General features: G+C 33.9%; 1 protein-coding gene and 2 non-coding genes across 3 annotated transcripts; 2 read left to right on the forward strand and 1 right to left on the reverse strand.

Annotated features, from left to right (window-relative positions):
• The first annotated feature begins 1,068 nt into the window (after positions 1 to 1,068).
• Positions 1,069 to 25,245, forward strand: LOC149418691 (uncharacterized). The gene is made up of 9 exons (XM_089638623.1): positions 1,069 to 1,277; positions 10,518 to 10,667; positions 15,971 to 16,159; positions 16,750 to 16,865; positions 18,741 to 18,839; positions 19,394 to 19,444; positions 19,974 to 20,118; positions 21,715 to 21,875; positions 24,650 to 25,245. The coding sequence occupies exons 1-9, from the start codon at positions 1,106 to 1,108 to the stop codon at positions 24,812 to 24,814; spliced, it is 1,248 nt and encodes a 415-aa protein (XP_089494749.1). The 5' UTR covers positions 1,069 to 1,105; the 3' UTR covers positions 24,815 to 25,245.
• Positions 19,041 to 19,114, forward strand: TRNAI-AAU (transfer RNA isoleucine (anticodon AAU)). Its single transcript has one exon. It is a non-coding gene; the product is annotated as a tRNA-Ile (tRNA).
• Positions 19,523 to 19,594, reverse strand: TRNAD-GUC (transfer RNA aspartic acid (anticodon GUC)). Its single transcript has one exon. It is a non-coding gene; the product is annotated as a tRNA-Asp (tRNA).
• Positions 25,246 to 26,468: the final 1,223 nt, after the last annotated feature.

Raw genomic sequence — 26,468 nt, forward strand, 5'->3', positions numbered from 1 at the left:
TTCTGACGTTTTTCGTACCGGCTTAGCCTTCGTGTCGATACCTCCGAGTTCCGATAAAAAACATTAAATTTCGAATTGAAACGTCTTCCAATTGATATCAAAACAATACACAACTAAAATTTTATTATAGTTTCAACAAATTAACCAAAAATCTTAAATACATAAGGATAGTTTATGGTCAAACATTTGACAAGTTATCGCGGAATGTCATAACAAGTAGTTGCTTTATATAATTATTTAACTTATATCCAATTTGATATCTGCACGTATAAAAAAAGTTGTTTACGTGTTTGATAATAATTTATGACCCAAATATTAATGTTTACGATTTATCTTATCTAATCTAATAAAGCAATAACCAAAATTATTTACTAAAAACATTTGATCTTCCAATATTTTAAAATGGTTTTTAAAAATCATATCTAAAATTATTGTGGTTACCGTATCTGTACATCAATATACGTGATATTTGTAAATAATATTTTTGAGGCTTAGCTTATAGCCAAACTATATAATCAACAAAAATCTACCAACATAAAAAATCATATCAAATATATAATACGATTAGATTGGAAATCAAGAAAGAACGACAACTATTTGTGTGTGTTAGTCATTTAAATAACTTAATAATCAATAAATTTGTGAAACAATAATAATAATAAGTACATTTTAATATCGAAAATTAAGTTATAAATAACTTGATAAGTGAACTGTGTTCTGTTCCGTACCAACGCGTTACAATTCTTGGCGATCACGTTTGAATCAACTCACGTGGCAAACCTTGACGCTAAAATTATACATTAATATACGATAAATATCTAACGTGTACGATTCTCGTCGTTAAATCATTGGCTTAGTTGCCTTCGATTACTCACTAAGGAAGTTTCCGTCAAACCTAGCGGTGAAACGTAGAACTAAATTATCACATAACCTTACAAAAGTTTTGTATAGTTATCTTATCAGCTGATTTAACTATCAATATTGAGAGTGTGTTACCGTGTTGTTTCTCGGTGAATTAATAAATTAAATAGTGCGGCACGGCCTTAAAATGTTTTCCACTTCTGTACGATTTGTTTACGTGCGGTCGGACATCTTGAAATACTCGATGTCGAGGGCGGGAGGTTCAACTCCACGGCTCAGTTTCAAATTTGGTAAGACTTCGGTGACAGTGCGCGGTGTGTGCTGCGCTAACAAAAATCGCTCCAATCAGAGAAAAGTATTATTTGCATCCAATCACGTGACGGGAAAACCACAATACTGCACCATGGGAAATGACAGTAAGTTTGCATTTCAGTTATGTTTAATTGCCTTTCATTACAATTAGGTACATATTATTAAATTTGATTTTGAAAACATATTAATAACTTTTTTCACAATTTGTCTGGCTTTTGACATCAGACGGAAAGATTGAAGTTCTTCTGAAGTAATATCTCTTTAATTTTGTTTACCATACACACAGTTATCGTAAAATTCATTGTATTAGTATGTGAATTGAAGTTTCCTCTCAACTTTTCTTGATAATTTGTTTGTATTTTAGCATCGTGTTAAGACGGAAAACTAGGATTTCTTTTGAAGTCATGTTTTATTCATTTTCATTAACAGATAATTGTAATTTTATGTGGAATGAAGTTTTTTCTCAACTTTTCTAAGTAACTTTATTATTTTTTGATGTCACGTTTTATTATTTTCCCTATCGGAAACATGTTTTTAATGTAGAGTGAAGAGTTTATAAACTTTTCTAGATTAATGTCTTTTGATCTCCTGTTATTTTTTTATAAAGATGAGTTATCTATTAACATTTTTGTATTATGTGGTTGTCTTTTAGTTAAGTTTTTTTTTTTCTTTACGGAATACATTATTTTTATGATTAGATTTTTATTGTCTCTTGTCGTCATGTTTTCATCTTTAACTGATATGTTGTTTTTATTTATTTAAGTAAAATATCAACTTCCTTTTACCATTTGGCTTTTTTCGACATCATGGTCATATTTAACTGATTATTTTTTTATGTGGAATGAATTTTTTCTTGAACTTCTCTTGTTGGTTTGATTGTCTTTCGCCATCACCTTTTTAGCATTTCTTTGAGAGATGCGATTATTTTTATGTAAAGTTCTTCTCAACATTTAATATTTTTTGATATCGTGCATACGTTCATATTCGACCAACTTAAAATTGTTTTCATGAGGTGTCCTGAGTTTTCTTCTTGAATTTGTTTTTTTGATTGTTTGTTTTTATCAACTTTTCTTGAATACTTGATTGTCTTTTGGCATCACATTTATTCTGATTCCTGAGTTTTTTTACAACGACATATATTGCTCTGCACTTCCTATTTAGTTTATTTCCATGACTAAAATTCACTTATCTATGTATTATTCATAGTCTCCATAAAACATTTGCACACCTACATACCCCAGAGATTACAGATGTAGAATATATAAAGGCACAGTAAATGAGAAATGGTAAAAAAATACATAAACAAGTAGTTGCAACAACAAATGATAGAAGTACAAGAGACTGTGCCTCAATCAACACTCATCTAATTATTGATACTATTCACCACTGTCCAGAATGTTAACCGGAAAACTTGGGAACTCGTTCGGCTCGGTAGAACTCCTAACAGGACCTATAAATCCTACTGATCCCTCAACAAAAATATTTTAAAAAATCTTTCGTAATCCTACATGTATTTAAAATGACTGATTTTTGCATTTTTATGTATAAATTTTTTGATAGATCTAATACGCCTAAATTTGTAATGAGAGAGCTAGGTATAATGCCAGTAGCCGAAATAACAAATGGTAATATTTTAATAGTCTGAGAATGCCAATTTCTTTTTATCTCATTTCCTAAATCTGTGTATTTTCTTATTTTTTCATTAACAGATTTTTGAATATTACAGGAATATGGAAAAGTTTAATTTAATTATCTTCTTAATTTATGTAGGTTGTTTAATTTATTATCTACTTATAATTAAAAAAATTTTAAATTATGTACTTAACTATATATTTACTTAGGATTATTTACTTATCACTATTTTTCATGTTGGTATTTTTATAATTAAAAAAAATATTTTTAATTTTGAATAAATATAAATAATTTTCTGTGATGCTAACCACAAATTGATCTCATAATATTTGCGTTGCCCAGAAATTCGCACCAGATCTTTCTATAATTAAAAAATGATTTTGCCGAACTGTCCACACGCAGTATTTTTATGGGACTCACAGGAATACTTTGAGATTATTCTCGTAGTATATATATATAGTATATTTTTAATTTATACAAATAGATCTAGAGTAAAGATCATTGGCGTGGATTCATTACTGCTATCTTCAGGAGCATACCTTTATTTGCAGTTGATAGCTATAATGTGTTATTCATGTAATTCAGATTCACAATAATATTTATCTTTATAACATTGCACTAGGTTAACTTCGTTATATAATACCTAAAATGATAACATTAAAAGTGATAAAAAATACAGCAGTAAACCTGCGCTTCTGCCTGGGTAAACATATTCGGGATCGCAAAACTTTGAACTTATTTTCTCCACCGCTACCGTAAAGATAGCAGAAAATCTGTTGGTATCGAGTAACATAAACTCTGAAATGGTGCAGTCGTGGCATCGTCATTTTGCACAGCTTCTTCTGCTGGAAGTATTTAGTTTAACAAATCAATGTTTAGCTCGCAACATCATTTCCATATGCTATGGATCTTGGAATAACATTACTCTAAAATTAAGATTGGACTCCAATAGGCTGTTTCATATTATACATATTTTAACAGTTCAACTAAAGAAAAATAGCACCATTACGATGTGATAATTAATTGTCGATTCAAGTATATTTTATAAGTGATATATTTATTTATATACTATACAGAAAAGGATGAAAAACACATACCCAATTATAAGATATAATATACCCGATATACTGTCGTGTACCTTAGGAGCTTTTAAAAAAATTGTTAACAGAGTATTGTAATAATTAACCCTTTTCTAAATTTAATACATTACATTCATCATTTATTCATTATCACTCTTACATATTATTTGTATTTAATATCAAATGTACGTGTGTGTATGTATGTATGTATGCATGTATGTATGCGTATGTATGTATGCAACTATGTATAATATGTATGTGTGTACGTATGTATTTATATGTGTATATGCATGTGTATGTATATATATATATGTATGTATGTGTTTATACGTGTATATATATATATATATATACATTTTCTCTTATTATTTCCTTGTTTTTAAAATTTCTTTGTTTTTAACCTTTCTTTGTTTGTTTATTGCTTTTTAACCTTCTTTATCTTTATTGCATGATGTGAACATTGGTTATTGGGTTGTAACCTAATTCTTTTACTTATTTTTTCTCTCTCTCTATGCATGTTATGTTATAAACCTGTTAATGTTCCTAATAAAATAAAATAAAATAAGTGTTCACTGATAGGTTGATTTAGAAATATAAAACTAAGTACTTCCGTGTTGAATAATTATTTATTTATTTAAGGAATATACACTTTCTTAAAACATATTAATATATTATACAGAATTGGATGAAAAACACAGACCAAATTATAAATGTTCACAGAAAGGTTGATTTAGCAATAAAGCTAAGTACTTCAGTGTAAAATAATTATTTATTTATTTAAAGAATATGCACTTTTTAATGCATTTTAATATAATATACAGAAGAGGATGAAAAGAACATACCAATTATAAATTTTCACAGATAGGTTGATATTAAAATATAAAACTAAGTCCTTAACAAATCTAAACTAAAATATTAAAAAGTAGAACTAAGTAACAAATATAAATAAATAAAAATAAATGGAAGTACAACAAATTTAATAAAACTATGTGTATGAATTATAGAATGCAATTATATAACAATTCATGTGTTTATAACTATACCCGATAGTGGATAATTATGTTTCGTTAGAATATTATTAGTGATATTAATCATCGAAATATACGGTGTCCGGAAATGAAAAAAAGAAGGGGGAAACTGGAAAACCCTAGTCTCTTAGAGAATCCAAAAACCTTTTTTTTCGATCCGATTGTTTTGACTATTTTTTCATCTTTCATTTTCATCAGCAACTGAAGGGTATGAAATTTTTTTTAACTGGGTCAAAACTTTGATGCATTTTGAAAGACATTAAATAGTTTATGTAAATCCCTAGCGACCGTTTTTTTTTTCAAATTTTACCTAAAAAATTTCATTTCCCGCTTGTACTACTAGTTTTCGGACACCGTGTATACAAACTTTTTCTAAAACCATCATGTAAAAGGTAAAATATACGTTTTGTATATGTTTCAAAACCTTTTTTTAATCTTATCATTTATAACGTTTTGATTTTGATTGAAGATGTGTACCAATTAATTTAATAATATACATCAATATTAAAATTATCTAGCAAATGATTACAACATTTAAAATATTTTTCCAATTGTGCACTTGAAGTTGCGGCATTTGTTGCAAAGAATATTAACCTTAATTGGTAGTAATTAATCAAACACAGTTATACGCTAGTCATGGACATAATCAACACGTGTTGGTAACGTTCTAACAATCGAATGACATTTAGAATGAGTCTCGAATGACGTTTCGAATGAAACGCCATAGCAGCATAATTACACCCCTCCCATCTCCTCTTCCTTAAAATATAAATGAAAAAAACGGTAATATGTTTGGGTCCGGCTTGTAAATAATTACATCAGTGTCCCTAAACGATCTACAATAACTCTAAAATCTAGAAGAGTTACGATTATTGCATTGTATTAATTCATTTGGGTACCTAATTTAGTGTTAACATTTGGATAATTTATATATTTCTGAACTTTATCGATAGCTAAAGTCTTATCTAAGAACAGAACACTGCTATTTCTTAATGATGGGTATGAATCGTGTCTTACAGTTGCAAAATCGGATGTACCACAGGGGTCCTATGTTGGTCCTCTGTTAAATCCTTTACTTACACATTTTTAATGTTAATTTTGAATTACCTTTTAATTCGTTGGGTTGACCTAAATTTGAACCTACGTCTTTTGAATCAATTTTAATAATTTCAATAGCAATTGGATCTTTCATATTCTTATAACTGTCGATCATTTCTAAATGTACAATTTGTATTGTTTCCAGATATATCGTGTGCAATTACAGCCACGGACTATTTGGTCATTTATCTTTCTTACGGTATGCACGGATGCTCGTATAGGTAATACTGAAAAAATATAAATGCCAACAATTCATTCGTTTGAAATTCTCACAGTGTATATGTTTTAAAATTGTTTAATTGGTTGTACTCCATTTCAATTTAAAGTTTGTCTTTTAAAGTATTATTAATCTAAAAAAATATAATTTTTAATGCAACAAAAATAAGATCATAGTTATAGTTATTGATTAAAAAACTTTAAAGAAAATACTCTATCACGAATAAATTATCTATCACGAATGTCTGAATAAGTCACTATTGAAATTGTCACAATTCATTTGGATGATTTATCTTTAAAATTCGGTAGCAACGTGTTTTGAGTAGTAAATTTCATACTTATAATTTGTTATCAGTTACATAAATTTTAATAGCGCGAAAATATTATTTAATACCTTATCGGGTAAGTGCTATTTTTAGTTTTATCAACAGCGATTGTACAACACTATTTGTTTTGCCGGTTTGTCTGTGGTCAGATAATTGAAAACTCAAACTATTTTGCTTAACGTTTTCTGAGGGTGTTCAAGTTATTGTTTAGGTACTAATAAATCTAATAATACAAACTATCGATCGATTTAGTAATAAGATCCTGCTTTTACTCGCTTCTGTCACTTACATACAGTTTAGCAACGATATTTAGACCACATCACAAAATATAATTAACTATCTGCACTCCCTGGCATTGTAAGGGCTTCACACGGAGTTTTTAAAATCAGTATGAATCTCGGGATGAAACTATTGATTTGTATAAAAATCAAAAAAAGGCCGGCCGCCACAGACAACCTCCTTCATATAAATAGCTGTGAGCCCGGGGTTGCTCGGGGTTATTAATGGCATGGAGTAAAGTTTTCGGATTGTGAATTATTGGAAATAATAATATTTTCAATAATTGAAAAGGTACATTTTGTAGGTATTTCATTCACTTCATCGTGCCATGTCTTCCTCGGGCGTCCCCGACAACCAATCTAAGCATCCCTTTCTTAATCTTATCCATTTCGCTTACATCAGCCTTATACATACCTACGCCTTGCTTTACCTCAGATAAGTACCTATTTGTTTCGTTTCTTCCTCGGGTGACCTGGACTTCTTCTATCATTCACTTTCACAACATACATACTGTTTACACACGTTTCTTAGTTCATCACTTACGCCTCATTTTACCACACATAACATGACAAGTGTGCAAATTTTCATCAATCCCGGAAAAAACTGTAGATTTTCATATAAATCAAAGCCACGCCGAGATTCTTCTTTATATATGTAGATATTAATAGATAATTTATAGCTGATCCCGGCGTTGTTTTTCGAAATCAGACTTAATTTTAACAGAAGTAGAATTATTAATGATGAATCAGCACATTGTAATAATACGTACTGCCGTGATTTGTGACATTTATTGTCAAAAAAATATTTCAAAACATTTTAGTCTTCAATAGACCTCTTTTGACAAATGATACAAACTGGATGAATCCATCTGATCAATGCAAAAGGTGTCGGTAATCTGTTACCATTCACCTGCAGAGCAAAATCCATCCAAAAATGACCAGAGATGTCTCTTTTGTCCATTATATATATTAAAAATTAATTAATTAATTTATGAATTTTAAAAATTAATTCACACTAATTTTAATTTTTAAATCGACTGCTTCTCCAGTAATTTTCGTCTTATTTTGAAGGACAAGCGTGGAAAATAAGACGAAAAAGTATCGAAATACTGCTTTGAGGGGTGTTTTTCAAAATCTCATGGATAATGTGACCTTTCTCTTATTTTGAAGGTAAAGTGTGCAAATTTCCATTAAATTCGAAATAAAACTGTAGATTTTTATTCAAATCAAATCCAGGCCGCCCGCCACAAACACAATCATCTTTATATATTAGAATACATTACATCGACTTTAATTCAGTGCAGAGATATTTTGTGTTCGTCGGGCGTCCCCCACTTCTTCTACCATTCAAAAAACACTCCTAGCACTAATAAGAACAAAGTTTAAATTCTTTTGACCATATCACAAAATATAATTAACTTACTGCACTCCCCGGCTTTATATAGAGTTTTTAAAAATCAGATTAAGACAGTGAAGTTCCTCTTGTTTTGAAGGTCAAGTGTGTAAAATTTCATCAATCTTGTAATGAAACAAATTTTATTACGAAAGTTATTTTTTTAATTAAAAATCTGTATCTAACCCTCTGAATGTTTGATTAATAAACAAAGGTTAGTTTATTTGGTCTTTGTGCTACATCTCTTACATACCATTTCCTTTAAACTTAGAGAATTTACTGAAGTAACGAATTGAACTAAATACGTAAAAGATGTGTACGTATTTAATATTTACGTGTTTGGAATCCACCTGAATAAACAAAATTATTTAATACCTGTTATGGGACTGATGTATGAACAAAATGTGTTTATTTTTAAACATACATATTATTTTTCTGAATGTATCGACAACATTATAACTTTGACAAATCATTGATAAAGCATTGAAGTAAAAGATAATACTAAACTAACTAACTAACTAACCATCACGCCGTTTCCCCGCAGGGGTAGGCAGAGAGGACGGACCGCCAAACAACTCGGTCTTGGCACACACTTCTTGCCTCATTCACATTCATACATCGTCTCATACATACTCTTCCATTATTCTGACTCTTGACATGGCCCGACTCGAGTATCTGATTCACTTGATCGTGCCATGTCTTCCTCGGGCGTCCCCGACTTCTGCTACCATTCACATTTGCATCATATATCCTCCTTACACTCCTATCTTCGCTCATTCGCTCTACATGCCCAAACCATCTAAGCGTCCCTTTCTTAATCTTACTCATTACGCTTACATCAGCCTTGCACTCTTTGCGGATCTCCACATTCCTCACACGATCAAACATGGTTTTACCATACATACGCCTCAGGGATCTCATTTCAACAGCATTCAATCTACTTTCATCCTTTCTTTGCCAGTTCCATGCCTCACTTCCATACATCAAGGTAGGTACCAGCACTCCGTTGTGGACTGCTAACTTCGCTTCTTTGGACAATTTTTTGTTAGCGCCAACGGCGTTCAGTCCTCAGATAATACTAATAAATCTAAACAAAACATGAAAGAGTACAAGACACAGAAAAAAAAAATAACAATCACAAACTAGGAATCGAACCAAGGATCTCTTGTCTTGGGACTGGTCTTAACCAACTTGACCATTGGGATCTATTTATTAAATGACATGTTTAAAATGGGAACAAATTTAGCAGAGGATCTTTCAAAAATGTTTTCTGATTATTGGTACTATTTAAATTCTTCTTCACAATCATTCTTATCTCTAAATAGTATAAAATAAAGTCGCCATCCGCGTTTTCTAAACTACGCAACGGATTTTGATAGAATTTTCATATACTTATAGAAAGTAGAGAAAAGTCATTACACAGTGATTACAAAAGTGTTTTGAAATCAAGTCCTATAATTTTTTTTATTAAGGAGAAAACACAGATACAGACAGAAGATAATTTTATAAATCAATAACTTGAGAATTCGCCTGTATCCTAACTATTTCTCACAAATTAACTTGGTAGATTACAATTTAAAATATTTTTTACATGTAAATAGAGAAAAATTAGGTAGGTATATAAGGAAATTATTTTGTACATAGGCAATGCTCAAAATGTCAAATAAAAGTGTACAAATATTTTTAAATTCAAGTTTAGAGATAAATCATAATTAATACTGGACAGAAGTTTGTTTAAAAAAAGTACTTAAAGAGTATAGTGAATGAAGTATGTACAAATTTTCTTTTTTTTATAGGAAAACAAACTTCAATTTCCTACCAAAGTACCATATGTTTCAAAAATATGTCGGAATCCTTCAGGTTTTGGTTTTTTTTATACAATTCGCACATTCTTCTGATTGGACCCCTGACACCGGCATTTGTGCGCGACCGGCTAATATGGAATATGTCGTTAAGCCTAGTCGTTCTGGGTGGTATTTTAAAGTTTATTGAGTAAGCCAGAGGACAGTCGATAAAGTTGTTACAGATTTTGTATAAGGTCATTAGGTCAAGGTATTTTCGCTGGTTAGTAAGAGTGGAGACGTTATATTTCGAGATTACAATCGCTTTTATTGGTGACGCTGGCTAAACCTTATGAGATACTTCAAAACAGTGTTCTACGGAATTGTATATCTTGAAAAGGCCTACAGAAAAGTATGCGGAGGTATATGTCTATCTTCTAAGGATAGCCCCAGCAACGCTGGTTCCACGTCGGCTAGTTTCTAAAATAAGACCTAATTATTCTTTGTTTGCAGATGTGAACGTGCACCAGGATGAGGCTCGCCGCTTCATGCAGGACTGCCTGGTGGCGGCGGGGGCACCGGCCGCTGCAGCAGCCCAGCAGACAGCCGTCATGCTTGAGGCCGACCGACAGGGACACTATAGCCACGGCATGAACAGGCTCGGTGAGTTCCACTGTACCACATTTAACACACCTTTTGATTCCCCCCTTATGAGGGGGCGGATTTGTGTTGGCAACATGTTTCTCCGTCATCTAGACTGGGCAGTTCGCTTTCGGTGGTCCGGGTTTCCTCTTTTTACACCCCTTGCACACTTGCGGTTCAAAATTAGAGGAAAATTACTATCTACATCTGGTGTCTAAGAACGCTGTGTAAATATGTGTAATGTAAGACTTCAGATAGTTATTGCATAGTTAAAACCTAACGTTTCTGGAAAGATCTCTCAAATGCACTTTTTAACACTAAATTGAAAACACGTATTTTTTTCCACCGTCAGCATAGCATAATGCTTGAATATCGATATTTTTTATTTCGCCATTCTTCGTGAAAAAAATATAACATTAGTATCTACGAAAAATACTCTTTATTCATTGAATTCCCACTGATATAATATTATAACAGTCCTGCTTGACTGGTGGGAAGAAATTGCCACGATTAAATTAACCCGTCTTCATTCTGTTAGTTGGTAAATTAAATGTATGTATCAAAAGATTTAATAAATAATAAAAAAATGGTAATATACGTAATAGCTCTTCCAATTGGGAGGCGGGTTTGGGTACCCTCGCCCTGGCAACCATTTATTGGATAACACCTTTGCCATAGGTCACCCCAAGTGGTTCGCTACGTTTGGTGATTTAGGAGGGGCGCTGGGGTTCATCGGGTGAGGTGTGTTCAAAATGCGCCTGGTTTGGGTAGACCCTTTGACTTCTCCAACTGGTCTCTCGACCCATCGCCTTGCATCGCAACTGGAGGGATATGTTGTTAAGTCCGTCAATCCTGGACAAACTGATCCCTAGATTCCAACCACCTTTCATACATTTTACCTTCTTAGAACTTCCTCACCTTCCTTTCATTTAAAAAGACCCACCGCACAGAATCCCCAAAAAACAAAAAGGCCTTAAGGGAAATCTATTTTCCTCTGGGCCTCCTGTGTAGGTTGAATGTAAATAAATCTACCTACCAGAGGAGCAAGGTTAAAAGTGATTGAAGGAGAGACTAGAGTTGTATGTAAAGACCGTAATGTTTGGAACTCCATCCTCTCTGCCTACCCCTTACGAAAAAGGACGTGATAGTGTAAAATTATAAATATGATTAGATTAATAATTTTACAATATATTCGCGCATCCTTGTATGGGAATTTTAGCTAGAACGAATAAAAAAACTGTGATAATTATTGCAATTAATTCACCAAACCACCATCAATTAAAATTATTAACGCTACAACTGTGTCCATATCCACGATAATAATTATTACGTTAAATACAACCGGTACTATAAAGACCCATTTCCGCCCATTTCACATCAGATAGCCACTTAATTTGAACGTATTTTACAGTTGTTATTTAACCGCTATTTGCCCTAAACACGATCATGATAATATTTAATTGAAAGTGCAAGTGATGGGAAATTAAACCATTGTTCCTAAAACAATGGCGATTAACGAATTGTCTGGCGCTAGCCTAAGCAGACATTTCTCACATCATTATGAATAATACTAATACCTACATTATCAGGTTACATAACACGCTTTAACCTTGACTTAGTTGTAATAGATTAAAGGCCTAATGATTATCCATTGCGTACGCTTATCACCTTGGGGACCACCTTGAGCAATCAAATGTATTAGTATTATTATTATTGACCTGGCTACCTACCTTCGGGAAACTCTTCCACTTCTGCTGGGCTAATGCTACTTCCTTCTAGTTCCATATATATGTTCCAGTTCCGACCAGGGATGCTGTCTCAACCTCCACATCGTCCAGCCGTCTGATATTAGCTTTCCTGAAACTCAGGACTTATTATAAAGAAGTCTATTGGTGGTCGGCTTTCTATCATCCTTGCAACGTGTTCTGTTAATTTTTATGTAGCTTCTAGTTGACAACTCTTCAAACAGTTGATTTAGCTCGTGGTGTCCTTCATGGCTTTCCAAAATTCCGCTTTAGATTTTTCTCACAAAAAATCCAAAACCCTTACGCTTATATTTGTCAGGGACTGACACTCCGCACTCTTAACTCGCCATAAAATGAACAAAGAAATCCCATCTATACCTACCAATTTGAAATAAATCTGATGTTACCAATTTGCATGGGACATTTTAAGTTATAGACCCCAGATATGCCAATAAAAATCATTATGTGTTCAAAAAAGAATTTTGAAATTTCGAAAATGTTTTAGATAATCATTTTCATCGAAGGTAATGAAACATTGATCATGATTGCAGAAATTGACAGAATGTTGAGTATTTTATAGATATTAGATTAAATATTTCTTATGCAGAGTCTTGCTTAGAATTTGTTTTATAAGACCTTAGAAGCATCTGTTCTGAACGTGTTTTTTCTGTCAAAATCATTATTGACATCATGATCATCGTCAAGGGATATAGATCCCAGAGGAGTATTTGGCATCCTCGAAAAATGATCGCCACTGTCTGCGGTCCCACGCCATTCGCCTCCAGGCAGTCCTTTCCGTCCTGCTCCAATCCTCTTCCACACAGTCTAACCACATCTTCCTCGGTCTGCATCATGGATCCTGGGTGGATACTGTGGTTGGTTTGACTAGTTCCATGGTCTGCATCGTGGTCGCTTCCACTGGGGTACCTGTATTTTTGGCGTCCTGTCATCTGGTATTCTTTCAATATTGTCCAACCTTGGGGACCTACGGAATTGTACAATTCTCTTTTTTGCATTTTCCGTTTTCACCAAAATATCCTACCGTTTCATCCATACTTACATATTTGATATCTAAAGAATGTTGTCTTTATTATTACTAACATGGTCGATTTTTTATGCAATAACTTGATATTTTTAAGTTCACAGTTCCGATCATACTATGACAATAGCTTATTTCAAAGGAACAAAACACAGTAATTGTTATATAGATTCCCTTTGTCCAATTTTTGTTTCGTTTTGTCCACGAGTTGGTACTTATCTAAAAATGGATTCAGACAAACACTCATCTACACCTGTTTATGAAAAAAAAATTATGAATATTTCGCAATACTGCCAAAATTTCGTTTTTCTAAAAATACCACAAGTATAATTTATTGTACAGTATGATACGTAGTATGACGCAGGTCTAGGTAAAATATTCATTCATTTATCAGGCCATTAATTTCTTGGCCCAAGAAACTGATGTTAACTTTGTAACGTTACGGTTCCGCATATCACTGATTATGTCACGAGAGAAGCATGATAACCTAGAAATATATTTAGATAACATGGTAATTAAAGAGTTTTTCGGTCCCCGGTTTCCGACCTTGGAATAGATGGTATGTATTATAATGGTGAAGAAAGCGTGTATCACTGAATTATACACGAATATAAGTTATGGAAGTGTCTGTGTGCCCGAAATAAGGACAATTTTATATTTCTTTAGTTGAAATTTGGTCAAACATTATTTTTAATTGCCGAAATTCTTTCTTTTTTTCCGACTTTATGTCCGTGTTAAATCTTCCCCATAGGAAAAACTAAACCCTTCCACACACTTTTCCACAAATGATCATCTAGTCAATCCACATTAAGCAAGTGCATTATATAAGCAAAATAAATACAAGAACAACACGTCAACTCACCAGAGATCAAATGGGAAAATAATTTACCGACTCCAGATATTTTCATATCAGAGGGTTCGGCTCGGTAGAACTCCTAACAGGGCCTATAAATCCTACAGATCCCTCAACATAAATATTTAAAAAATCTTTCATAATTCTACATGTATTTAAAATGACTGATTTTTGCATTTTTATATATAAATTATTTGATAGATCTAATACGTCTAAATTTTTAATGAGAGAGCTAGGTATAATGCCAGTAGCCGAAATAACGAATGGTTATATTTTTATAGTCCGAGAATGCCAAATTCTTTTTGTCCCATTTCCTAAATCTAAATCTAATTTTCTTATTTTTTCATTAACAAATTTTTTAATATAACAGGAAAAAAATATTTTAATATGATTATTGTTTTTATTATTTTTATTCTTGAACATAATAAAATTAATCAAATTCATTGACCGTCCTGGGCCTGGGAATCAAAAGATCTTCTGTTAATTAGTCACATCAGTATTCGATCAGATCGGTGTAGATCACACTGTCTAGGTAGTTTCTGTTCAGTGCGTGTAATAAAAAAATAAATATTTTATCCGGTTTTATTTTCAGATTTTGAATTTTGGGACGTACTACACGGAGAAGAAAATTTATTTAAAGAAATTTTATTTTCCTAATAAAATATTAGTAATTTGGAATATATCTATCTAATAACACGTGTTTACGTAGGTGGCCTTGTCCGAATAAATATAATGGACGAGATGCGCAAACATTATATTTTAGGAACACGTATTCTGACTTCCTCTATAACATATAAGTGCTTTACTGGTAGTTTTTAACAGAAAAACGAAAAATTTAACTAGATTTTTAACAATATATATTTCGTATCAGTAAGTTTTCTCCGTGTACCTACGTATTCTACATTTTATACTAATACGCTTATATCTGTACCTATTTCACATTCCGAATTCTTCTTTCATCGTAACGTTCTTCATTTTATATTCCAGTTCTTTATGATGTACTTCTTTATTCCACATTTCGCTAGCAATAATTTCTTCATAGTAACCAGGCAGTAGTCCGGCGAAAGCTCTAACACGCTAACCGACATCATTCCAAACTCTAGCCATAATTCCAACATGCTAAAAAATTTCAAACTCTAACCATAATTCAAATATTATTCTAACCGAATTCATTCCAAGATCTAGCTATATCTTCAACACACTAACAGACTTCATTCCAAATCTAGCCATAACTTCCAACATGCTAATCGACTTGATTCCAAGATCTAGCAAAATCTGCAACATGCTAACCGACTTAATAATAATAATATTATTTGCATGATTTGTATAGTGCCGTTTTTGTGCAAAATCACCTCAAGTGTGATTGAGGTGATTTTGCGCTAATCTGTGAATGAATATTTGTCGCTGTACAAATATTCATTCCAAACTCTAGCCATAACTCCAACATGCTAATCGACTATAATATTCCAAATTTAGCCATAATTTCCAACATACTAACCGACTTCATTACAATATTGAGCCATATCTTCAACACACTAACCGAATTCATTCCAAATCTAGCCATAACTTCCAACATGCTAACCGACTTCATTTCAAGATCTAGCCATATCTCCAACATACTAATCAACTTCATTCCAAACTTTATCAATAGCTCCAGCATACTAACCGACTTAATTTCCCTTTGCAGCCATGTACGTGAACGACATTCTGACGGGGGCTTGTCACCCCCACGCTACACCAACCATCCTGAAGCAGACCCCAGCCACCGCATGGGTCGATGGAGAAGGAGCCCTGGGGGCCACCGTGGGGGACTTCTGTATGGACCTGGCCATCCAGAAGGCCAAGACTTGCGGAGTCGGATGGGTTTCTGCTAAACGTGAGTTCACTATATTTGACTAATCGTTGGTAGGAAATTACATACATTACGTACTGCGCTTCTAGCAGTCTTCATTTAAATTCTTTGTGAGACTCTGAAAATGGTTTCGTTAAGAACACAAGAAATACGATGTGTGTGTGTTTCGTGATCCAAATGTCTGACCATTATTTGCTTAAATTTCAAATTAAGAAATTCGACCTCTCAGTGCTAATTAAAAATCCAATGGAAGGCGAATACGATGTAAGGCTCCGTATAAACAGGAGAAAATTACCGCAAGCAATTTATCCTATTTATACGCAGCATAAAAGACACAGAGTACTACTCAACGTCCATTGGCTTTCTCTATCTGATAGTCAAAAGGTAAAGTAAAGTCAGTGGCAAGATTGGATCCCTTTCAAATCCACACAGAAGGCATTTCTAATGGAAGGTGTGTATGTGTGTGTCTCTGTATGTGGGGGTGTGCGTGTGTGTGTTATCTCTATTATGAAAAACTTGGACTAGATAGATAGGTACCTAAATTTTATTATCCGTCGTTTTTTGATCTGTGGAAGTTCTAAATACAGTATATGTTAATGAATACTACGATGCAGATTCCAACCACTACGGCATCGCGGGCTGGTACGCCATGAGAGCACTGAACCAGGGGCTTATCGGAATGAGTTTCACCAACACTTCTCCCCTCATGGCGCCCACTCGCAGCAAGAAGGTAACCTATCTTACCTCAATTAGCCTAATCTAACCAAATCTAGCCTGACCTATCCTCATCTAAACGCATGGCCGGCCCTGTGCAGCCGCAACTCTAGCAGTCCTCTCCGGCGCCGACTTGCCAAGGAGCCAAGGCGCTAATAATCCCTAACACCTAACGCTGCGCCCTTGAGGTTTTTACTAGCGCCCGGCGCCGTTTGGTTTAAGCGAACCTAACCTAATAATTGAAGACAATATTATCCACACTCTAACGATAAATTTAAAACTAAAAAATGGCTGTTAATATATAATCTTTAATTGTCTTCAATAATTAAAGATTACAAAGTGAGGTTTTACTCATTAAGTTATTCCATTAAAAAAACTGAATATTTAAGCTAATCTAACCTGAACCAACCTCTCCTAACTTAAAAATATATATTCTATCCCTTGTTTCTTTTTAGACCTTCCTAATCCAAATTTATTCATGCTTTTGGAACGAATCTAATAATTAGGTAGGTACCTACTAAATTACAGACGTCATAATTTGACCTTTTTAAAGTACCTACCTATCCAATATATTTATGTAGAAACTCCCATTTTTTTTATTTATTTCGTGTAACGCCTCCTATAACGAGTAATTCGCATAACGAGCAAAACAGATGATAAAAAATGCTCCTTTCGAGCGACATTTCGCATAACGAAAGAGGCAGAAAGGGCGAGTCCTATCTTCACGTCACTCAGCGCGCCAGTATCTGGTTAGCACTCGTTCCGCTGGCACGTTAGTGTCGCACGGATAACACATTTTTACAAACTCGTGTTCTGTTTTTTTGGGCAAAGTTTAATAACTCTCGTAAAAATGTCCCGAAGCAAAGACCATAAGAGAATAAAAGTAATGGAAATAAAACGTAAAATTATTGAAAAGCGAGATCAAGGTATGAGCGCGGCTTAATAGCGAGCACATTCAACCGGTCTACTCCAAGGAATTGCACTGTCCTCAAGAACAAGGATAAAATTAAGAAAATAGATGCAAAACCACTCCGTTACTCCAGCCTATGGACCAGCAGGTTATTTCTAACTTTAAGAAACTCTCCACTAAAACACTCTTCGAGCTTCTTTTGAGGTGACTGTAGTCTCACTCTCGGAGAGTTTTGGAAAAATCACTTTCACATCGTTACTTGCCTCGAGATGATTGACAAGGCATAGGAAGGGGTTACCAAGAGGACCCTAACTTATGCTTGCAAGAAGCTTTGGCCAGAGAGCGTTGTCGAATGTGATTTTGAGGGGTTTGAAACAGTACGCGTGGAGTCTACAGTCAACGACATTGTGTCTTTTGCCAATACCATGGGACTGGAGGTGAATAACAACGATATTGATGAGCTTGTGGAAGAGAACAGTTAAGAGCTGACCACCGTTGCATTGTATTTCACAGCAAGAAGTTATGGAGAAGAGTTTGTTAGTGGATGAATCTTCTGGCGCAATAAGAGAAATGCTGAAAGCATAGGAAACTGTTGCATCATACATTGAGAAGCATCACCCTAATAAGGAGGTGGCTATGCGTTGTATTTTTTATGGTAATGCTGTGTCACATTTTCAGCAAATTTTGAAGCGTCAGCAAAAACAAATGTCTCTAGACAGCTTTCTAGTAAAAAATAAAAATAATGAATTATTATTTGTCATAAATTCATAAATAACAAACTAGTTATTTCGATTTATTTATTGTTTTTTGCAAATCGAAATCGCATTCCAGGTTGTTTCGCTTAACGAGTGCTTCACATAACAAGTAAGATTCTGGAACGAATTAAACTCGTTATGAAAAGTTCCACTGTAGGTATGTTGTAAACAATTCGCAATGGAAAATGAAGATGTCAGAAGAGACAATTTTTGTTTTTTTTTTCAGGCGGCCCTAGGAACAAATCCCATTGCAATGGGAGCTCCTGCAGAGAATGGCGATAGGTTCCTACTGGACATGGCTACCACAGCTGTGGCAGTCGGAAAGGTACGTAACGTGCAAAAACGATATCGTTTATATATTCAAGACCAAGATTTGAGTGGAAAGTGTTATGACCGAAATAAAACTGAAATAATTATTTTATACTGATAAAACATAAAACTCAGATTACAAAAAATAATTCGTTGATTCATTTGGCTGCCATTGTTCTGTAGCTTAAACACAGTATTTTGGACAGACTGCAGCATCGGCCCATTAGCTCAGTTGGTTAGAGCGTCGTGCTAATAACGCGAAGGTCGCGGGTTCGATCCCCTCATGGGCCACATTTCTTTTTGTTTTTTCTTCTTATTTTTCATAACATAAGATTATTTTTAAAGTAATCGTAAATCACAAGCGAATAATGTTTTTATCATTATTTGTGACGTCGTGGTTATTTGAATGATACAAATTCAGCTAATATATTATTCTTTTAAATTATAATTTTGAAACAGTGTAATTCCATTTCTACTTTTTTTATTGAATAATCCTTTTAATAAAAAAATTTAAATTATATTTCGTTTATTTCGGATGTCTAAACTGGTACTTTTTAAATTTATTTTCAGATTGAAATCCAGAGGAGGAAAGGAGAACCAATTCCGGAAGGCTGGGCTCAGGTAAATAATATTGTCATGATAAAATTACTATCTAGGTTTTTATTTTCTACCAAAAAATAAAAAGAGATGCAAAAATATCTCCCCGGCGGGGAATCGAACCCCGGTCTCCCGCGTGACAGGCGGGGATACTTACCACTATACTACCGAGGATGGTGACGGAGGCGCCAAAAGTTTTGTTTATAAAACTATCTATTTTTAGAACTGCTAACGTCATCAGAGAAGGTGACGTCGACCAGAGATTAGATTTCTCTAGTCGGCCTCGGGTTGAATTTTGTCCATCCAGGCAAAACAAACATTTTTTTGCCAAATGAAATGGTCCCTATTGTCATATTTACATTTGAAAACTATAATAAACAAGGGAACTGAAAGTTATCAGCACAGAAACACATCATTCCTTTGAACAGCGCTCTTTTATGAAACAGCGATAAATAGCCGAAGCTATGGAATAGTTACATAATGTGTCACAGATGGCAGTAATAATCTTTTTTTACTGGAAATTTTTCTTTAACAATGAATTATTTCTTATTAGGACCCTGAAGGACGTGTGACTACCGATGCTGACTTGGCCTTTGAAACAGCCTGCCTCATGCCCCTGGGAGGAGCTGAGACCACTTCAGGATACAAAGGATTCGGACTAGGTGCTATGGTTGAAGTTCTTTGTGGAATATCTGCAGGTTTGTTGAATTTATATATTTTATCATGTTATATTTACCATTAATGATCATTGATTGTACCTTTTCGGGTATTTTATTAGTCATTGGATTGTACACTTTCCAGGGGGGTTTCGAAGGCAAAGGTTAAAAAAAATTCAGTAACGGAGTTCACACCTTTGCATGGAAAGTGATCAGTTTGTTCTTGCTATCATAGATTTTTTTGTGGGGATGAGTTTTTGTTGTTTGTTTATAGCTAAAATGTATTTTAAACTTATAAACCGCCGAACTTTTCTTATATTATGGAAAATGCACTTCGTTTCAACAGTATACATACTTAAAAGAGTTTATTAACTACTCGTTCATAGATGGCGCTAATTTAATTATTACAAGAAAAAAACACTTTTATCAATTTGAGCTTCAAAATAATAATAATAAACTTATTTCACATAAAAATCATACAATAAAACATGCGGAAACTTTGACTAGCCAACTAGGAATGGATCCTGTTTTAGGCCAGTCAAATTGACAAGTTTAGTTCATATTATAATTTAGTACTTAATATAAAACAAAACCGGTAAAGTAAATAACAGCCAGATAGTAGTAATAAAAAGACAGATCACCGCAGGAGTTGTAAGGTAGAAAAAATGGGAAGGGTAGTTTATAAGTTTATAATATAGTTGGATGATTAGAAAATAATCGATAGCATTGATAAATAAAGTACAGATTAATACAGAATTGACAATTGTGTTCAGAGGTGATAAATATGTGTTTTTGTATTGTATTTTGATTATGTATCAGTGTTTTGACAATAATGTACATATATATTTTTTATAATTTAAAATATTACGATGAATTGTTTGTTTTCGCCAGTACATAAGGTATATGAACATTAATAAATAGTTTTGTCCGTAAACATAATAAAATTCTTTCAATAAAGGCATACAACAAAAACGGGGGAAATGGAAAAAGGTGCAAAAATGCATACATAGACTGAAATTGAAACTTCCGCTAAAATATGTGAAATTTTGTAACTTTGGCTTACAAAACATGGAAGTATAATCTTTACCATCCTCCCCCCATGAAAATAGTTGTGTTTTATAGTAATTGAGTTGAAACAAAATGTTAATTTCCATAATCTATGCCTATTGAAGTGCGGCGGTTCAGTAAATATTGACCAATAAAACATCTGTTATAATAGGTAATAGGACTATTAAAATAATATCTTTTTAAAATATTGCTGCCTGTAAACAGTAAGAGTTCTCACGTTTATTATCCTCAAGTTAAGCTTATATATTAGACCATTATTATATTGTCAACAATACAACAATCCGACAACCCAACTACCATTATCTCACAGCAATAAATAAACCACTCACCTCAAAGCATTTCCCTTTTTATTTTCCCGCCAATTCATAATAATACTGTCAAAAATTCGAATTTCATTGCACCTGTTTATTGCCATTTAAAAAAAATAGAACACAATTTCAACAAATGATTTTTTCAAGTAACAGAAAGTGCTTAGATACCTATCCTAATTTCGCATAAAAGTACCTACCTGAATTTCGTTCAAAATACCTTACTGAATTTCATAATATCAATTTGAATTGTTTATTCCAGGTTCGCTCTATAGCCACCACATCCGCAGCTGGTCCCACCAAGGAGTGGGCGGAGAGGCCAACCTGGGACAGTGTTTCATCGCAGTGGACCCTGACTGCTTCGCCCCCGGCTTCCAGGGGAGAATGAGCGACATGCTCACACATATCAGGGGACTCGAACCCGTAAGACGCCCTTATCAATGATGTTAAACATTATTTTCTCATCCTGGCTATAAAGCAGAATATCTGTGTATGAGCTTACTTAAGGCTATTTAAAATGGTGAGCTCTGGCACCATGAAATTTTCTGTTTGATGCTAATTTCGATGACCTTCGTGGTTGAGTGGTTCAGATCTTCAAACTCCAGCGTGTGCAAGTCATTTTTATGATTTGTGTTATTTCACAATTTAGGCCCTTCATACACAGAAATACATACTTACAAGCTGCGTGACTATGACACAACCGCAAGTAGTCTACCGATATATTCTTTAAAGCTCGTTTCCATACACGGTGCTACTGGAATTGTACTTAAGTTGATCATTTTTTCAAGTGCAGCCGTGGAATTAATTCGATGTCAAGTGTCTCAAGCGACGAACACGATAATATTGTTCTTCTTTATATATAGGTTAATCCATACAACGATATAAATGTTAATTGTGGGGCAGTCTTCGCAGCCAAAGAACTGCATGAGAATGATGTCAAATGGACTTTTCTTTCCAACCTCAATTCACGCCTCCTCCGCCAAATCCTTTCTAACGTATGCTGGTAAATTATAGTTAAACAAACATGGATATTTTCCCACCTCCAGAATAAATTTAACATTCAAATCATGTCATTTCTGTCAAACGAGCAGTAGATGAGAATGCAACTCGTGTAGCATGCTACCACAACTGTCAAACCCACAGTCTATGCATCGCGTTGAGTTCGTACTCAACAAAAAACTAGTGTTCCTACGCTAGCAAAATAGTATGGTGGATACTCACGAACGGCCCGTATGCTACGTGTATAAAATTCGAGTTACTTGTAAGTATCTCCTTGTACGAATGACCTAATTCATTCAGAGTGGTAGATACTTTCAGTATCGCCCTGGTAATAGATCACCATTCAGAATCGAAACGTTGCTTGCTTTAACATTTTTTACCCTTGCTTGTATTTGGTGGCCAATTCTGAATAGCCAGGTACTTCCCTACCTACCTCTTCCCCATCTCCTTCCCCTCCCCACTATCTTCAGCCTCACAACTTCCCCCGATAATTCCATTCCATTCCCCATAATTCCAGTGGCAATACTTATGCGGTACCTATTTACATTGTAAAAATAATTTAAAATTGACAATATGTACTTTCATGATTAATTTATTTATTTACTAGACGAGACCTGGGAAAAATCATGGGATATTAAAATTGAAGGAATTGTGAAGCTGAAAGTATTTCTAAAAAATATGTTTGCCTAAAATTCCATTGCCGAAATAAGAAATTTACCTTCCGAATGTTAGTAAGCAATCAATCCAATGACAATAGAAATACAAGATGTATTATATTCATACTAATTGAACAAAAACATTGCACCGTTTATGAAAAGGAATATGTGTTTAAACATAAAATAGCAATACGAATGGCCCGCAAAAGTATGTCCACTGGACATAGTTGAATGAAAACACGCATATTGCCTCAGTAACGTATCTTCCCACCACTAATTCTAAAATATTATTGATACCTACTTTATCGCTTGACTGATAATATTATAAGTAGTTCCAATTTTGAAAATTAAAAGTTCAAAGAACTTGAATAATGTTTTTTTATTTATTTGATGCTTCAGAATAGCGCTCCATGAGCACCCCTGTCTGTACAGTGTAGATGCAGGAGAACTATCTCGCTATACGTTTGGCCAGCGTTGTGAGGTGGGTGAAGGCAGAGGCTGTAGATAGGGATTTATTAATGCGGGTCGATTATATGAAGAAGGAAAAACAGCTGCCGGTAGCTCGTTGCGTAGACGAGCCGACTTAATCAAAAAACCAGTCGAAGAAATGTCCTGTTCTCATGAAGGCAACATCAACTGTGAATGGGTGTTCCGCTCGTGTCCGTCAAGTTTCATGCACGTGCAATGGTGCACCTGGGATCAATGCTGGTAGCTCCTTGGAGCAGGCTCCAGATTCCAGATATCCAGATTCAGCATGCCCACATTGCGTCTGCGATTTAGAGATGGCAATCGGTCTGTTAATCAGACGGACTGCCCTCATTTGCACATAACAAGTAGGTTTATCAAGTATTATGGGGCTCCATGGCTCCAGCCCATAGGTGGCTCCCAAATTCAATTGCTGGGCATACTTGAGATTTGTTTAGGGTTAGCAGCTGGTCACTATTAAGGAATCTACATTATTTTGCAATATTTCACATTACATGACCACACGCCAACAATCGAAATTAGTATGTTTAATTATCCACATATTCTATCTGGTAATAACAAAATGACAATTCCACACACCTTTTAGAAGTGATATAAAGTCTTGAAAAGTGAATGAAAAAAAAAACTAGGTTAAATAGGTTAGGTTTGGTTTATATTAGGTTAAATAGGTTAGATAATAGATAAGAAATGAACTTATTGAAAATTAGAAAATTGTACAAACACGACATATGCATTTCCATCTACAAAATACAAAATGGACTAATACGCACAAACACAACATTTATAAAAACATCAAAAGTACACGAACACAAGACAACATAATAAATTGTACACTAAACAGTAAAGACTGAAAGTGGTATGAGAAGCATAGACCATGAGTCTATTCAAATTTACAATCTCCTTCCCGAGGTTAGTTTTTTTCATCGCTTTTATTGAATTTATATCAATTTTTAAAGGTATGTTGAATTGTCATTGCGTTGAGTTATCTTGGAACCTTTCTCACTTATCTGTTCTCATGTACACAATGTCATTATATTTAACTGTGTGGTATTCTAGGTGGACCCATCTAAACCAGTATTCATCGCGGGAGATAAGGCTGCCAAGAACTGCACCAGGACTGACAAGGAAGGCACCATCTCCTATATGCCCAACCAGATCAAATCCTGCAAGGAACTCTCAGAGAAGCTCAAAATCAAGGATATCGTACACACAGCACAGTAACTCCATACCACACATGAATACAAAAGACAATAAACCATAAATTTATGGTAATATGTAATTCCAACAATTTTTCCATTTGAATTTTTGGTAGGTACTTACCTACATAAATATTAGCTAAAACATTTTTCTCTTTCTGTCCTACACTATCCATTTATTCTTTTTTTTTAATTTTAAGATAAGCACTAGAAATTTTGTCAAAAAAATGTTACCGCTCTTATACTGTCTCAAATAAAGCTTTTGCTTTAAAAAAACTCCCAAATATTGAGGTTTGTTTTTTCTGACTGGAATATATATTTACTACGCCATATTTTTCACTTTTCCAATAAGTAAATCATTTAAAAAGAAATAATATGGGTAATTAATTAATGTAATCATATAATATGTAATTTATCTTACATTGTATATTTGAAATATTGTTAAATCATCATCATTACCATAATTTAAGTTGTATCTATCATTTTTACCTGATATTATTAAGTGTCTTGTTAATAATTTACTAAGAACTTTATAAAATGTTAAGAATAAAGACCTTTCAAAATGTTGTTGATTTAATATCATTTAAAGGACCTTTTAAGATATTTATATCTTCAGGGTCTGTCATATTTGGGGATGCTGTTTAGAGAGTATTTTTGGGGAGAGGAAGGAGTAAACATCAAGACCCATGTAGTAGGAGGGAGAAAACACAGAGAAACTCAACAACGAATCGTAGAAATGACCCGTTCTCATGTTCTAAATGTCAACCGTGTACAAATGTACCAGTGCCAAAGGGATCAGTGACGCTAGTTTCTTGAAGCATCTTCTCTTGAAATATTGGTAGAATAATTCCCACTTGACGACTGTGCTTTAAAGATTGCAATTTGTTTGTGCGAGTCAGGGGTTTTTTCCAAGTATTTTGGGGCTCTACACCAGAGTGGCTAAATTAAACAGATTGATCGTATAGCAGAAAAATACTTTTTTATGTGAATACCGTAATCAGCTTCACAATATACCCCGATAATTAGGATTTAGAGGCTGAAAGGTGTGGGAAACGAAGATTTAGCACTGGGATTACAGTGCCGAAAAAGGTCCGGGATTCCCGGTTCTAGAGATCCCGGTATTCAAACTCTACTCAGAGTATTTATCTACATGCTGTTGTATTTATTGCACAGAAGTTGGGTGTGTGAATTTAATAATGTAATTGATAGGTAGAAAGCAGAGACAAATACAGAGCAATATTTTACATTTTCGACTGCATAAGATATACATTGAAACTCTCTTAAGAAGTTTTCCAAGGGACCGGGGAAAAAAAACTTCTTAAGTGGGAAAACTTCTTAAGTGGGATTCAATTTTAGCCATTTAATAACTCGAGTCCGGGGCATACGTCATTCCTATGTCTACCTAAGTTAAATTGTCGTGAAAACAAGCTCATATGATCCAAGCGGTCAAAAAAAAATACATATATGGATAGGAGGCCACACAAGCCAGTTGAATTTTTTTTTTCAATTGTAGAAACTTATTTTAGAATTTGAATAAAATCTGAGTTAGAGAAGTTGTTTTGAAATCAAGCATCTGTTTTATGATGATGAAGTCAATACGATTTTACATGCTTACACAGTAGTAAACAATCTAATATCTTTGACCTAAAGATAAAATTTGGTCGGATGGTGTTATCAAG

Source organism: Hesperophylax consimilis, chromosome 13 (assembly GCF_061612785.1).
Source record: "Hesperophylax consimilis isolate HC1 chromosome 13, BYU_Hcon_1.0, whole genome shotgun sequence".
Taxonomy (NCBI): domain Eukaryota; kingdom Metazoa; phylum Arthropoda; class Insecta; order Trichoptera; family Limnephilidae; genus Hesperophylax; species Hesperophylax consimilis.